Source organism: Silurus aristotelis (genome assembly GCF_946808225.1).
Source record: "Silurus aristotelis genome assembly, chromosome: 4".
NCBI classification, from domain to species: domain Eukaryota; kingdom Metazoa; phylum Chordata; class Actinopteri; order Siluriformes; family Siluridae; genus Silurus; species Silurus aristotelis.
In genome coordinates this window covers 18,526,211-18,540,642 of record NC_139577.1, presented here as the reverse complement: position 1 = coordinate 18,540,642, position 14,432 = coordinate 18,526,211, and the positions used below count along the sequence as shown (strand labels likewise).

General features: G+C 35.6%; 2 protein-coding genes across 3 annotated transcripts in view; both read right to left on the bottom strand.

The window, feature by feature from the left end:
* rassf4a (Ras association domain family member 4a) overlaps window positions 1-1,081 on the bottom strand; it is a 28,688-nt gene extending 27,607 nt beyond the window's left edge. Inside the window, exon 1 of the mRNA XM_083540343.1 lies at window positions 787-1,081. The gene's annotated coding sequence lies outside the window, so the exon portion shown is untranslated. The remainder of the gene's footprint in view (window positions 1-786) is intronic.
* A 3,196-nt stretch (window positions 1,082-4,277) lies between these two features.
* Window positions 4,278-14,432, bottom strand: part of tmem72 (transmembrane protein 72) — a 36,602-nt gene continuing 26,447 nt past the window's right edge. Inside the window, exons 1-5 of one of the 2 annotated variants that reach the window (XM_083540345.1) lie at window positions 13,298-14,413; window positions 8,399-8,465; window positions 6,232-6,303; window positions 5,960-6,099; window positions 4,278-5,310 (exon numbers count right to left, since the gene is read on the bottom strand). In XM_083540345.1, coding sequence (XP_083396471.1) covers window positions 4,913-5,310; window positions 5,960-6,099; window positions 6,232-6,303; window positions 8,399-8,465; window positions 13,298-13,367 — 747 coding nt within the window. In that variant the 5' untranslated portion in view covers window positions 13,368-14,413 and the 3' untranslated portion in view covers window positions 4,278-4,912. Of the gene's footprint in view, window positions 5,311-5,959; window positions 6,100-6,231; window positions 6,304-8,398; window positions 8,466-13,297; window positions 14,414-14,432 lie in introns of those variants that run through there. The other variant, XM_083540346.1, reaches the window with a different exon arrangement.

Here is a 14,432-nt window from a genome sequence, read left to right as displayed (position 1 = left end):
GCCAGTATTTCAGCGTAAATCTGAGTTCAAACCTATTTTTATTTCGATATCTATTCTAATTTTCCTATTCGAACACTGTGTCAGAAGTTTCAGTGTCCTTCGTTCGGTCATGTAGAGTTTCTGTGCACATTCTGTTTGTGAACATGTTTTTTTTTTCTTCTTGGTTCTGTTTTTTTATGTCCAAGAGCATGCTTATAAATGAATTTGTCTTGCTAAAGTGCCTTTAGGTGTGTGTGTGTTTTGCATTGCAATAGACTGGTATCCCATCCAGGGTGTAGATCTTTCTTTTGCTCAATGTTTCCATGAGATTGTGGTTCTTACCATGAACCTGACCAGGATGAAGTGAGAACCTAAGAACATGCAAACACATTTCTCACCCACAGCATATATTTTTAGTAAGATTTAGTCAGTGTATGATGTGGAAAGAGAAGCTATTTTGCAGAAGTTTTGCAGAACAGATCAGCGACCAAAATCCCTTTTGCTGCAGAATGAAAAAGCTATGCTGATGTAACTGACACGAACGGACTAAGGCCTGGCTGCATAGACAGAAAACTACACGTACATATCAAACTTATACATATAGTTAATAGGTGAATACTCGTCCCGTGCTTAAATCTGAATGATTTCCGGTGTCGGGCTGCTCACCTGGGTGGGGGGGGCAGATCACCGGCACCGGTAATAAACCGGGAAAATCTCACCAACTACCCGCTTTCTCTCTCACACCTGCGTTCACAATCAAAAACATTTCTACTAGGTTTTTTCGAGATTAAATCAAACTCAGCTTACCATCTCATCACACGTTGCCCCCTTCCTCCACCGCCAACAAAGAAATCACGTTGAGATGGGTAGGTCTCTCTGTACGCTGCGTGACGGTCCAAAATCAGAGAGACGCTTCGGTCAAAATAACTTAGAGTAAGTGGCGGCTCGGGGAACCAATCAGAATTAAACATGTGACCAAACTAGCCAATAATATATGCCTGAAGGCGGGTTCTTTTTGGTTGCCACAGAAACGCTTTTCATAATGGCGTACGTTTTTTCCCACCATGTAAAAACTGTATACAAATAAATAATAATAAAAACAATAAAAACAATGCTACTGTGATTGTTAATTAAAACCGACAATGAAAAAAATCTGCTATAAAAAACGCAGTTTTTTAGTCATAATACAGAATACAGCATCCCTTTTGTGCTGATCATGCAGCTACTGCTTCTCTAATCGATGTGTGGTCTTTGTATGAGACCACACACACACACACACGTATGCATGCATATATTGTGTGTGTTGGGTTAAACCCTCCTAAATATGTCCAAACAAACCCGCAGAATCAGTGTGATCATATTTTTCCATATTGTTTGCCACCTGTCTGTGTCTGGCTGTGTGTCTGGCTGCTGTAAATGCATTGGTGTTCCTGCTTCCTGTTTTTAAACTTTGTAAAAACACGTGACAGCACAAGAGCTGACAAAATGTTTGAGGAAGCTGCAGCTTTGAGCTGCCAAGACACTTCCCCAGTGGGAAACCAGCTTTGTCAAAAAAAGGATGCAATTATTTACAATGAGAGCACGAAAGAAAGGACGTCATTTTAAACCGAGTAAAGAAATCATATATATTTTTTATTTCATTTTAAAACCTGAATAATCACTGCTTTACTACTACTGATGTCTGGACAACATACAGAAGCAGGGTTTTCTTTTCTAATCTCCATCTAAGGCTTACTCTGAACCTTGGGGCTGAAGTAACCAATGGTATAATTAAAAGATGGATTTAATCGAGAAAAAAAAAAAAAGCCCTTGAAGCCCCAGTCACAAAATAGCTCTAAACTATAGTGACACCCCACTATATAGAACAAAAATCTGCATTTATATAAAATATTTACATTTACATTGATTTTCTAATATATGTTTTACATAACCAATTATACTATACTACTATCTACTAACAAACATTACCTGTGTCTGGAAAACAGATAAAAGCAGATATTTAACCCAAAAGTTAATATACCAATGAACAATGATTTTCTTAGGTGATTAATATATTCCAGAATTGTAGGATCCTTTTATATGTACCATTTAGTTTTTCCTTTGCAACAGTGGAAAAGGCATGTAAAAATACATGTTGTCAGGTCTTTGTGAGCCGTCTGATAACCTCAAGGGAATTTAAACCTTTCGCCTGTGATAGAAAATAATCTTATCTGATTCTGACTAGCAAAAAGCAGGATGATGAATGGACACTTAGGCTTTTATTGATTTTTGGAGCCTTGATGTAGGCGATACTGTCTTATGACAAAGCTCCCCTAATGGACAACCACAGGGGTGAGGAGTGAACTTGCTTTTAAAGAACTAGTAATCCAAAAATAATCTTCATTTAAATGTATAACACCCATCTTTTCAAAGCATTCCCTAAACCGTTATGAGCATTACAGTTCTGGGGTAAAAAAGCAAACACAGCAGAGGTTGTGTGCTTGCAGTCAGAAACACACTCGACATCACCTTGGTTAATTTTTTATCAAGGATCTGCTATTAAAGCAAAGAAGACAGAGATGACAGTAACATTTACTGATCTTACATGCTTCATGTACATAAGAGTGTTTGAACGTTAGACTTAGGTAAAGTTGGCATTTTGTGACGGCTCCAGCCCCGAAAAGAGAAAAGGATTTAGATTAGAAAACAAAAATGCAATATGTATTCATCAAATACAGTACCACAAAATTATTCAAACCCTTAATGAAAAGATTAAATGAAAAAAAAGCAGTAAATAATTTTTATTTTTTTTTATTCCACATTCATTCATACGAACATTCATTCTTAGTAACTGTTTTATCCTTGTTAGGGTCACTGGGAATCTGAAGCATGTCTCAGCTACACTAACACCATGTGAAAGGAAGACACACTGGATTAGATTCCAGCTAGTGGAAATTTAACATAGCCATTTACTGCCTTGTTTTTTTAAGAGAGAGGAAATGGGAGAACTCAGAGGAAAAGGACATGGAGTGAACATGCAAAGAAACTCCATACCAGCAGTATCCTGAGTTCAGGATCAAACCCTGGAGCTATGAGGCAGAAACACAACCTGCTGAAAAAGCATTCATTTAATTCAAGCAGTTTTATTCCCTCAAAGTGTTTAAGTAGTACAATTCATTCTACAAAACAGCAGATTAAATTCATCGGCGCCCTTACCACTAATATACTGTGATGTCTGCTTTTGAGGGAATAAAAGCACTAACAAGGCTAAAAGCACATTAGTCTTAGTTTAACCCTTCATGCTTAACCTTTTAACTTTATCTATGACTGCCATCCACAATTTATACCACAGAGTTTTCACATACAGAGACTGTTTAATGAAATGCAGTGATTTTGTGTCATTCTCTTATTGGAAAATTTTTCCAACCCTTGTGGCAAATGTAACCAATAGTTTGTGTTAAAGTAACATATAATTTAAAAGAATTTGAGATGAATTTAATCTTCAGAAAAAAGCCCTTGAACCCCTAGTCACAAAATATCCCCAAAGTATCAGTAATACTCCACTATATTTTATATTTTTTAGTCAGGTATCAGATGCTTTGCCTTGTATGCAGTCTCCTTTCACTGTCAAACCGTTAATATTATGTATGACCAACAAGTACTTCTAATCGGAACAAAAATCTGCATTTATTAAAATTATTCATAAACATTTTCCTTGATTTTCTTTCAGTATTATGATAGATGCCATAATTCTGCGTGTCATATTTGGTCAATCAGTTTAAAATAACTAATTCCCTAATTTTCAAAATAAAAGGTATAGTTCATAATTTAAACACACAAGATTGTTGATTATATAGTAAACTGCTATTTTAAATATACACAGCAACTCCAGTTCAATGTTCAGGGTCTTCATTGGAAGCTTTGAAATAACAATACACATGATGTTCATTCAAGTTAATATTCAGAACTTCTTTACACAATGGAACTCATCCATTGACCATCAGGTTCTAGGTCATGGTCTCTTACCAAAGCTCTATTTCTTGAATGTCTAGTTTGGCCAGCTGTAGGAAGAGTCCAGGCTGATCCAAAAATTTTCCATTTGAGAATTATAGATGCAACTGTGGATCATTTAAATCAGTAGAATCTCTCTGTAGTCTTCCTCTGCCTCTCTCTCTCTCTCTCTCTCTCTCTCTCTCTCTCTCTCTCTCTCTCTCTCTCTCTATATATATATATATATATATATATATATATATATATATATATATATATATATATATATATATTTTTTTTTTTCTTTTTCTTTTTTTTTTTTTCTTTCCTTTCAGAATGCATTATTGATCCCTCAGGGAAATTGTTATTTCTTAACAAATCCCAGTGAGGTCAGAAGCTGGGGTCAGACATGTTATAGCACCCCTGGAGCACGAAAGATTATTGCCCTTCCTCATGGCTCCCAAGAGTGGTAGCTTGGCAATAGCAGGGCTTGAACTCCTGACCTTTCAATCAGTAACCCAAAGCCTTAACCACTCAGCTACCACCTAGTTTGTAGAACCATCTCAGAAATTATTGTGTGACTCTAAATACTTATTTCAATATTTTATATTTTGATTACATTTACAAAGGTATTAAAAAAAACTCTTTTCTGCTTTTCTGTTTTCTGCTTTGTCATTATATAGCATATAGATACATGTAAAAACCATTTTAAGCATTAAAGCATAAAAATGCAACATAATAAAATGTGAAAAAAAGTAATTTGGAATCTAAAAAACTTTCTGAATGCACTGTATCTGCATATGAAATCTAAATAATTGTACATTCTTGTGATTTCCCAACAGAGTCTATTAGCAAAAATTCAAATTCCAACATGTACTACTGATAAACTCTTGTCAATGCATGACTCATGAAAACAATTCTTTAAAATATACAGAATGCCTTTCGCCTTCCCACAGCGTTCACCTCACATTCTTATCATCGGTGCTTTATCTGAGGTGGTTTCATCTGGATCTATGTCAAAAACCTCCATCTCAGTTTCATATGCTTTAAAACTCTTTGTAAAGTAAACATTTACTTTGTCACCTTTGCTCATTGAATTGTGAAGGTTTTGTACAGAAAGATCTAGTCCAAGTATGGCCTCAGAACAGTCGAAAGAATTGCTCAGTTTGCTGACATTGGGTGGGTAAGAAGCTCTCCTTCCAGACATGATGTGGAAGAAGGAAAAGGTTTGCTCGGGTTCCTCTGATTCGGTGATGTGCACGCTCAAGTCTCCATCGAGTTCCTTGGATTCTTTGGGTGGACTTGACTTTTTTCTTTTGCTCAAAATAAAGTTCAGCAGTCCTGTCAGCAGCAGCATAGTCCCTAAAGAATGATAAAGACTTAAATCTATTTCCATGACATTAAGCCAATTTCATAATCATAAACACTGTTTTTGCTTATTCTAGGACTCATTAACAATAAGCCTCATATTTAACATCCTTTCAGCATACTAAGTCAAGTCTGACTTTAAATGTCTTACATGGTATACTTAAAATGGTTTATATCTGCTGTCACTTAGAAAAGTTTGGGTTCCCTTGTGAGTATGGAACCTCAAACGTTTTTTTCATTATTTCATCGGAGGCAGTTTTTCCTTCCTACTGTCACTTCTGGTTTGCTCATTAGGAACCCAAATTTATAACGAGACCCCTGTAACAATGCCTATTGTCAAAGGCACCTTAAAAATAACATTTTAATTGTTAAGAAATAAATGAATGAATTAGTAACACTGAAGTTTGAAATGGTTAGTAAATATTCATGGGGTAGTGAAGTAATCAAATGATTTTAATTGATTGTGAAGTAGAATTGTCTAGTAGCATGTCAAAGTGTTAGGATTTGTAGTAGAATTTTAAACGATTAGATATTACTTTCCTGAAGACTTCGGTTTGCCAGTCGGATTTGTGGTAAATCTTTTTTTTTAAGAATCATAACCACAATTCCTGTGGCTTTGATAGTGGATAAATCTACACTGTACCTGGTATGACAGCATGCCAGACTAACACTGGATGCAAAAAACACATCACAGACAAAACGGTGTAGTAGAGGAATTTTTGGAAGCATCCAACATGAGCCATCGTTTTCCAAATCACAAAGAATTTAGAAATAACTGGATACCTGCAGTAAATTGAACATGACATTTTAGACAAAGGCCAATAGCAATAAAATAGAATATTTAGTATAATAATATAGAAACAGAATATATTTGACAATTGTGTTTTTGCTACTGCTAGATGATTTAGGACTTACGGAAGCCATGTTAACAATAAAGCATCAATGATATATATAATTTCAAAAAGCATCATTCCACCTGAGGAGACCCTTTAGAAAACAAAAACAAAAATGTAAGCAATGTAGCGATATAAGTTCACTTTCAAAAGTAGCAAATTTGAACATTTTAAACTTATTAACTAATTAAATGCCTTGTCTATTTTATTCTCATGTCTGAACATAAACCTTTATCAGTTCAGCAATCAAGTTTATTTTATTTCAGGTCAAAAACCTGCAGCTTCCAGCAATCATTCTTTTTTTGTGGATCTCAAATATTTCTCCTGCTGATTCATGCAAAACATTTTAGTTTTTGGTTTTCAAGGCAAGTCCAGACATACAAAATTATATAGGTTTTATGGTATTCCCTTTCAGTTTAAAAATATAGCGTGGTTATAAAAAGTAAGATTTAAATTAATTTTATTTTTAAATAAGGGTATGGCCAAAATGATAAACATCAAACAAGAAGTCTGGTTTATATCTAAAGGTGTTTGTCACAAATTATATTATGTTTTCCCCTGCAATTTTAAATCATAAAACAAGACATTGAATAAAAATAAACTATATAAAGGGTCATAGTATAATGCTGGTTTACTGTTCTTTTTTTTTTGTAATTGTTATAATACAGGCTCCCACCACATTCCACAACCTGAAGGCAAAATTACAAGTTGGTCAGAAACCCAACACCCATTACTCTTCTTATTAATAAGAACATACACATCTAAACATAATACATATACTATAATTTATATAATTATAATTATAGCATCTGGAACATATTGACTGGTTGCAAACAAAAGAAAAACCCCATGAGGAAGTAAAGTGGTTTTGTCATGCTTAAGGGAATGTTATTTTTTAAGACATAAATGGATCCTCTTATCTTCTTAGAGAGAGGATCACTGCAAGGAATGCAAAACAATTCCAGGGTTAATGATGTGATATTTGCAAACAATGCAGAGAAATCATATTTTTATTCACAGTTTTCAAAACAACAATTTGTCTAGGTTTTTATTTGGTATTATAAAATAAAAAAACCTTTGTAAACGATTGCACAATTCCTACAAATTTACAGAAAACACCATATTTATAACAAGAAATACACATGAATGAGTAACATTTGTTAAATCTTAAAATATTTCTAGTTTTGGGTGTACATTATGATAAAACTGCCATTATAGATATATTACTTTTTTGTATAACAATGTGAAATGTGTGGGACAGAACTCCTTGGATTTAATGCAGCTCTATATTTAAAACATAAAAGCTTAATATAGTGTGTTCTCTACCACAATATTCAAAAAACATTTGGAGGAATATATTTCAGAAGAATAGTGTTCATTTCTCCCGTTATGTTCCAGAGACCTAGAAAATATAAATAGAAAATCGATGCCAAGGTGCATTAATGCTGCTCTGATGGTTTGTGGTGACCCAACACCTTATTAAGACAGTTCCCTTTCAGGAACTCGAGCAGATCAATCATTGATGCTATTGCATCATCATGAGTTCTCTGGTCTCCCCACTCCCCAAGACATTTGCAACGCTGCGGGCTGGTTTACCCCGCTGCCTTTCGTCCGGTTCTACAGCCTGGACCGCAGTGCCACTCCTGGCCCCTTTGTCCTTTGACCTAGCTGACCTTATATACACTAGTCAGAGACTGGTCAGTCTGATTAAACAATGTTTCCCAAAGCGTTTTGATGCAGCTTGAGTTCCTGAAAGGCAGTGTCTCTAGGTTACGTATGTAACCCTAGTTCCCTGAGGGAACGAGAAGCTGCGTCTCCAAGCCACACTGCCGGTGTCCCTGCAGCGATTCCTTCTCCCTTACAGAAGCTAGCTCTCCTCACTTCATGTGCGTTTTATACTTCCTGGTCGTGACGTCACCCCGCCGGTGAAGGGCAGCATCCAATTTTTGACTGATTACACACATTATTTTAGAGTGTCAACACTCAGCCCAAAGCGTTTCAACACAGCGTCTCGTTCCCTCAGGGAACTAGGGTTACATACATAACCTAGAGACATTTATGTTGCTTCCGTCTTGAATGTCTCACTTGCTTGGACATATAAACAGCTGTTTATATCACTGTGAAAAACTGACTTGTAACGAGTTTCTGCAAAATGTGGTCATTCTAAATAAAGTAATGAGAATACTTACAGGAGGTAGATGGCCAAGCTATAGAAGTCTGTCTGGTGCAGTGTTTCCACTCCCACAGCACACAACACTGAGAGGAGGACACAGAAAGTGAATACTCAAAACAGTATTTTTTACTTGCTGATATTTATACAGTAATATTATATAGGCAAAATTGTCATGATTGTAATAAATAATACAGGAAAATGCTACTTATACTAAAAAATACTGGATCAAAGTATACGTTTAATTATATGTTATCAAAGGTTAGTTCTTATACATTGCCATTTATATGTGGGAACATATTTCTTATTAACTCTAGATGTCAGATTGACACAGGTATAACAACCTTTTCCTCATCTTTCTAATGTTTAACTACTACAACTAATAATACAAATTATTATAATAAAAGGTGTTTATTTGTAACATGCAAAAAATTGTTGTAACAATTAGACCACCCTGAAATATAAAATAAATGCTGTATAGAAAACGTGTGTATTCATCTACATGGAGTAGCAGGACTGAAAACGAATTAGTTGTAATTAGTTTATAAAGCCATTAGTACTATGTAGGTCTACATTACATAAGGCTCTGCATCAAGTTATAAACTTGGACTTTAGAACAAATCACTTGACTGTATATATAATATGTTGCGCTAGGGGGAGCTATAGGCTATGCTATGGATTACAATAATTAAAATGCCTGTAATCTAGACAGTCTTCTTACTCTAAAACTATTTAATCTCTTGTCATTCTAGAGGATTTAGCTGCAGCACAATGGCTTTCCTTTTTCTCATTATTTCTCCTTTCCTCTTCTTAATAATTTCCCAGAATTTTTAGCTTCTGGTTGTTATATGGACAAAGTAGCTGCCCTCAGTACCACATACCTTTTGATACTTTCTACATATTTTGTTGCAATGTCTCACAGTAGCAGTCTATGCTGCTGTAAACCTCCCAGCACTCTTGATGGTCATCCTGAACCTGGGATCATTACAATCATACTGGTTTGAATTTATATTGTAGGAAATTCTCAAGTAACCTGAAAAGGAAAGTTGATTCAGGGGGGAAGAGATCCAAGGTAGGTGGTCTACTGTTGCCTGAAGGCCAGACATGTCAAGACAAGAAACTGAAGTTGGAATAGATCTAAATGTGAGAATGACTAGTTAAATTCTAGTTAAATTCTAACACTAAAGAGGATAATTTAATAAAAAACTTTCTGCAATCGAATGTTTGAATATTTCTGCCACTTCTGTCCACAGAACTATCTATTTGATCTGTAAAACACTTGGTGACATGTAGCAAATGGCACATAGTGAAGGTACCACAGTCAAGAGGGCAAAGAGTCAAAAGTGGCCCTGTTCTCTTCAACCCCACATTCAGCACCTGACATCAAATCAACATGGCTGCTCAAAGCATTAGAAGAAAACAAAGCAAAAGTATGTTTTTCTTTAAATCAAGTACAGAGTGAAAACCCCTGCATGCTTATAAATGAATGCGCAGTAGGGTCTATATGTTTGGGGTATTTTAAATCTTTCCACTCAGGGGGGTGCGCTCTACCACTATGCCCCTATGTGGCATGGTTGCTGGTAGTGTAGGTGTGGGCTAAAAAAAAGAATCAGGGATAAGGTATTAAAAACAAAAAAGGTCAAAATGGATTTCTCAAAAATTGTATGAAATAGGGACCAATAAAATCTCTGAAAGAACATATGCTCCTGTAAATTAGGCAGCATTCCCTGCTGGCTGCCAGCATTGTTGTAGCACTTTAAGCAGATACTAGCTTTAGATCTATTGACATACAGACATATTATTTCGTCAAATAACAAAACAATAAGCACACAGTTTACAATTTTGAGAAGGTAAATGTACCTCAGTCATCACACTTAGCATGCTAACTTGTTGCTAATAAAAAATAACACTAACCAATCACTAGTGTCTGTGAGCTTATGCATGCAGATAAGAGCATCTCCTTCCGAAGGTGATAATTTGCTATTGTTATGCTGCATTGTATAGGTGTTGTAATTAATCATTTCTATGATGCATCATGACAGTCCGTCACACAGCCACTTTACAAAAAAGTTATACCTGAACTTTACAAAAAAAAAAAAAAAAAAAAGCAGAGGTAACGGCGACGATAAGCCTAGCAAATCTGACTGAGTCTTTTGTAACAATAACAGCATATTATGTTAGCAAGGACTAGCTGGCTGCAAACAAGAGCCATAAAGACGTAGTGCACTATCTATAAGTACTTAAGTACAGTACTTGACAGTTTCATGTTTTAGCATTTACTAGTGTTCATTAGTTATAAACTCACCTGCTGTGTTCTGCAGATTTGTTTAAAGTTTGCTACATTCGGGAAATGTACTTTCTTGGTGCAGCTGACTTAACATGTCTCAAAAGAAGTATCTAATAGCTCACCCTCCCTGGATGGTAGCTATAGTGTGATGGGGTTAGTTAGTAAGTCAAGTCAAGTCAAGTCAAGTCAAGTCAAGTCAAGTCAAGTTTATAGCGCTTTTCACTACGTTGAGACTACATTGTCTCAAAGCAGTTTTACAGATTTTAACAGTTAAGATGAGCGATGTGTATTTATCCATGATGAGCAAGCCATGGCAACTGTGGCAAGGAAAAACTCCCTTAGATAACACTTATGAGTATTCCTTACATATGAGGAATTAACCTTGAGAGGAAACAGACCCAAAAGGGGAACCCATCCTCGTTTGGAGGATATCAAGAGTGTGAAAATAGACTTTAAACAATACAGAAACACTGGAGAGAGAGAACTAACATGAGTAAGTGGGTATTGATTGGTAAGACCAGATTGAAGTGAATAATAGCATGATTCCAAGAACCTGTTTAGTGCAGGAGTCCTACAGAATGTCCTTACCTCGATCCACATGATCTTGTGCTGTGTATTATAAAAACTGGCCCAATGCATTGACCATCAAAGTTTCAAAGGAAAAACTGGTATTCTATGTAAAAACTAACAATTACGTTGAAACACTTTGCATCATCAAGCCTTGGCACATCTTTCCTTTACATGATTCTTTCATAATCATTCATTTATCTTCATTACAGCAACTCAAGTCCTATAAGGTCGGGAGTAAACTGGACTGCATCCAACGTATTATTGATGGAATGCAGAACACAATGTACGTGGCTGTACTGGGAGCTTGTTGCACAGGAAGAATGCGGAAAAGGCTGTAGCTCCACAACTGAAAGGTGTTTGGGGATCAAACTATTCGAAAGTCAAGGTCTGTGGCCCAATTAATTATATTTATGTTAGATTATATGACTGGAAGTTGCAATAAAGCCAAAATGACTTTTGGAAAAACATCCTTACAAAAAAATTTCATTGGATGGAAATTTTTGTCACACATACATTAAGGCACATACAAAATTATATTCCAGTGCTGAGCAATAAACTGTGGACAATTTATATTTGCTTCGAGCTTTGTGTCAGATATATATTTGCTTTTAATCCATTTGTAATATTGAAATGGGTGACATTTAGAGGAAGTGCAGTTCTGGGGCAACAGGTATCATTGGCCCTCACAGCTCCAGCTCCAAAGCTCAACCTTGGTTCAATCATGAATATTGTCTTTTCAGGATACTTCCTGTATTTTCTGCACTGGTTATGCTAAACTGCTAAACTGCTAAACTAAATAATGATGCATGATGCTTGCAATAGACAAGTATCCTTTGTATAGTTTGCCTTGCACCCAATGTTCCTGGGATTGGCTGTGGATCCAATGTGACTCTGACCAGAGTAAAAGGGGGTTACTAATGTTGACGTAAAGAGCATGATTCTACCCCCAGGCTAATGCTAGTTTCAATCCTCTAATCCACTTTGTCTCTTATCACATGACTTGGACACTTTACAATTTGTGAGAATTTGAGGATTTAGTGTTTTTGTGTTTTCTTCATTAATGCACAAAAATATATATATTTTTTGTGTGAGCTATAGTATGATATGTGTAAATATAGCAGACAAAATGAATGATTAATTAAATGCATGTATGATTATCATGAGTATGAATAAGGTGAACAGTAGATTCTCAGACATTCAACAGACAAATGAACGTATTTACTACAGCAGGTGATTTTTTACATTGCACAAAACTTTTTGTGCCCACTTACAACCCTGATATCTACCCCAGATTACAATAATTATATAACAGTGAAATAGATAGACAGAAAATAAGCAATTTATAATTTGTTTTAATAAAAAGGGGGCAAACATTTAAAAGATAAGTCAAAACAGAATAAATTATAGGATAATCTTTGTGACTCGATAATAATGGAGAGAAGTAATAACAGATATTTAATAGATTTTTTTTGTTAAACATACTGATTTATGACTGCTAATGGTCATAAAAAGTTAAGTCAAAAAATGTGTTTCTTTAAGCATATTTGAGATCATTTGGCAAAAACTTTTAAATCATGTCCTCCTCAGGGAACAGTTAAACAATGAACTTTCCTGTGAGATAGTTTTGGGAGACATCCGTTCCTCTTCGTGATTTAAGGAAGCCATTTGCGGTAGTGTTAGGTTTGTAGAGAAGGTGTAATGAAAAGAAAATGACTGTGAAAGAGCAGCATGTGGTAACTATATGTTTAAAGAATGTGAGTATGGTTGTTTAATTGGTCTTACGTTGCCCACAATGGGACCAGTGTGGGTGATAGTATATACTTTTGATAAGAAAATCACAAATCTGCTAAACTGAAAATTACATCTTTTTGGCTTTGAATGATCTGATCTCGTGGACAATTTTAAAACACTCTAAACAGCATGTAATTGCACCCTGCTGAACACATTTAAAAGCAAGCAGATATACCCCATAATTGACTGTTAGAGAAAGCACTTCAATGAAGGGTGATATAACAAACCACTTTTTGCATTCAAATGGATCTATTATTCCATTAATCCTACCTGCAGCTGTAGAGATGCCAAGAATATTGCATCCACACTCCAATACAAACCATATCCTTGAGCCACTCATTGCCAGATCCAAATTTCAACTATTTTTTAGTGTTATTTTAACACTACAAAAGATAAATAGGAGTACTGCTATTCCACAGTTAAAAGGAGGGTAAAGCTATGGCTGTTTATATACGTAGCATAACCATGGTAGCACAGGCTCATGGCTGATAATCTTTCAGCCTTAGGGTGCTGTTAAATGGCTACAAGGGAAAGCTTTTCCCTGTTAATCTGCCTAATAAAATAGCTAAAACATCCACAGTGACCACGCCTGCTGTTTTTACACACATTCCACTTCCTTTAAAGATGAAGGATAAAAGTCTGGAAAAATAGTTGTGGATTACCCATATATATGTAAGCCAGTATTGAGGGTAAAACCACGCTCTTTTGGGGATAACTCATAAATGCGCACACACATACATACAAAAAAATGGAGTAACGTGTTTCCCCTAAATATAAAATCAGTTGTCACTGAGATGTTGAATGATGTGATCTAAGCTATTAATCAAAAAATGCCAGAGTAGCAGTTGTATTTATCCTGAACAGGATGTGCAGTGAGAGACTGTGAATGTGTCTCGCTGATAAGACAGACTAAATGAAATGATTAATGGTAGGTAGTGCAGGTCTGCCATACATACAAACATGTAAAGACACCAGTTCTGACATGAGGCAGACACTCAGACACTGCATCTAGCAGCCTAAAAACGCATGTCAGAGGTCACACATGCATGCCCCTTTCTCCTTCACAGTGTATTATGAAAGATTAAAACCATTACAGCATGATTAGTCCAAAATGGCAACTGTACAATATAAACAATGTAAGTCCAGTTTCGAGAACTTTACTGTCATGCACAAGGTTTCTTCTACAGTAGAATTCTAATTTAGCATGTTCTCATGGATACTGCAGTATATTTCACATAAAAGATGTCGACATGTTCATATTTAACACACTACTGACTAAAGTATTCATACAACATTGTGAAATAATGTGAAAGTTCAGACAGTGTGGTGAAAGAATTCTTTGTCATATTTACATGAAGCGAAATATTGTGCAATGTACAGTATGCACACATTTATATATATATAT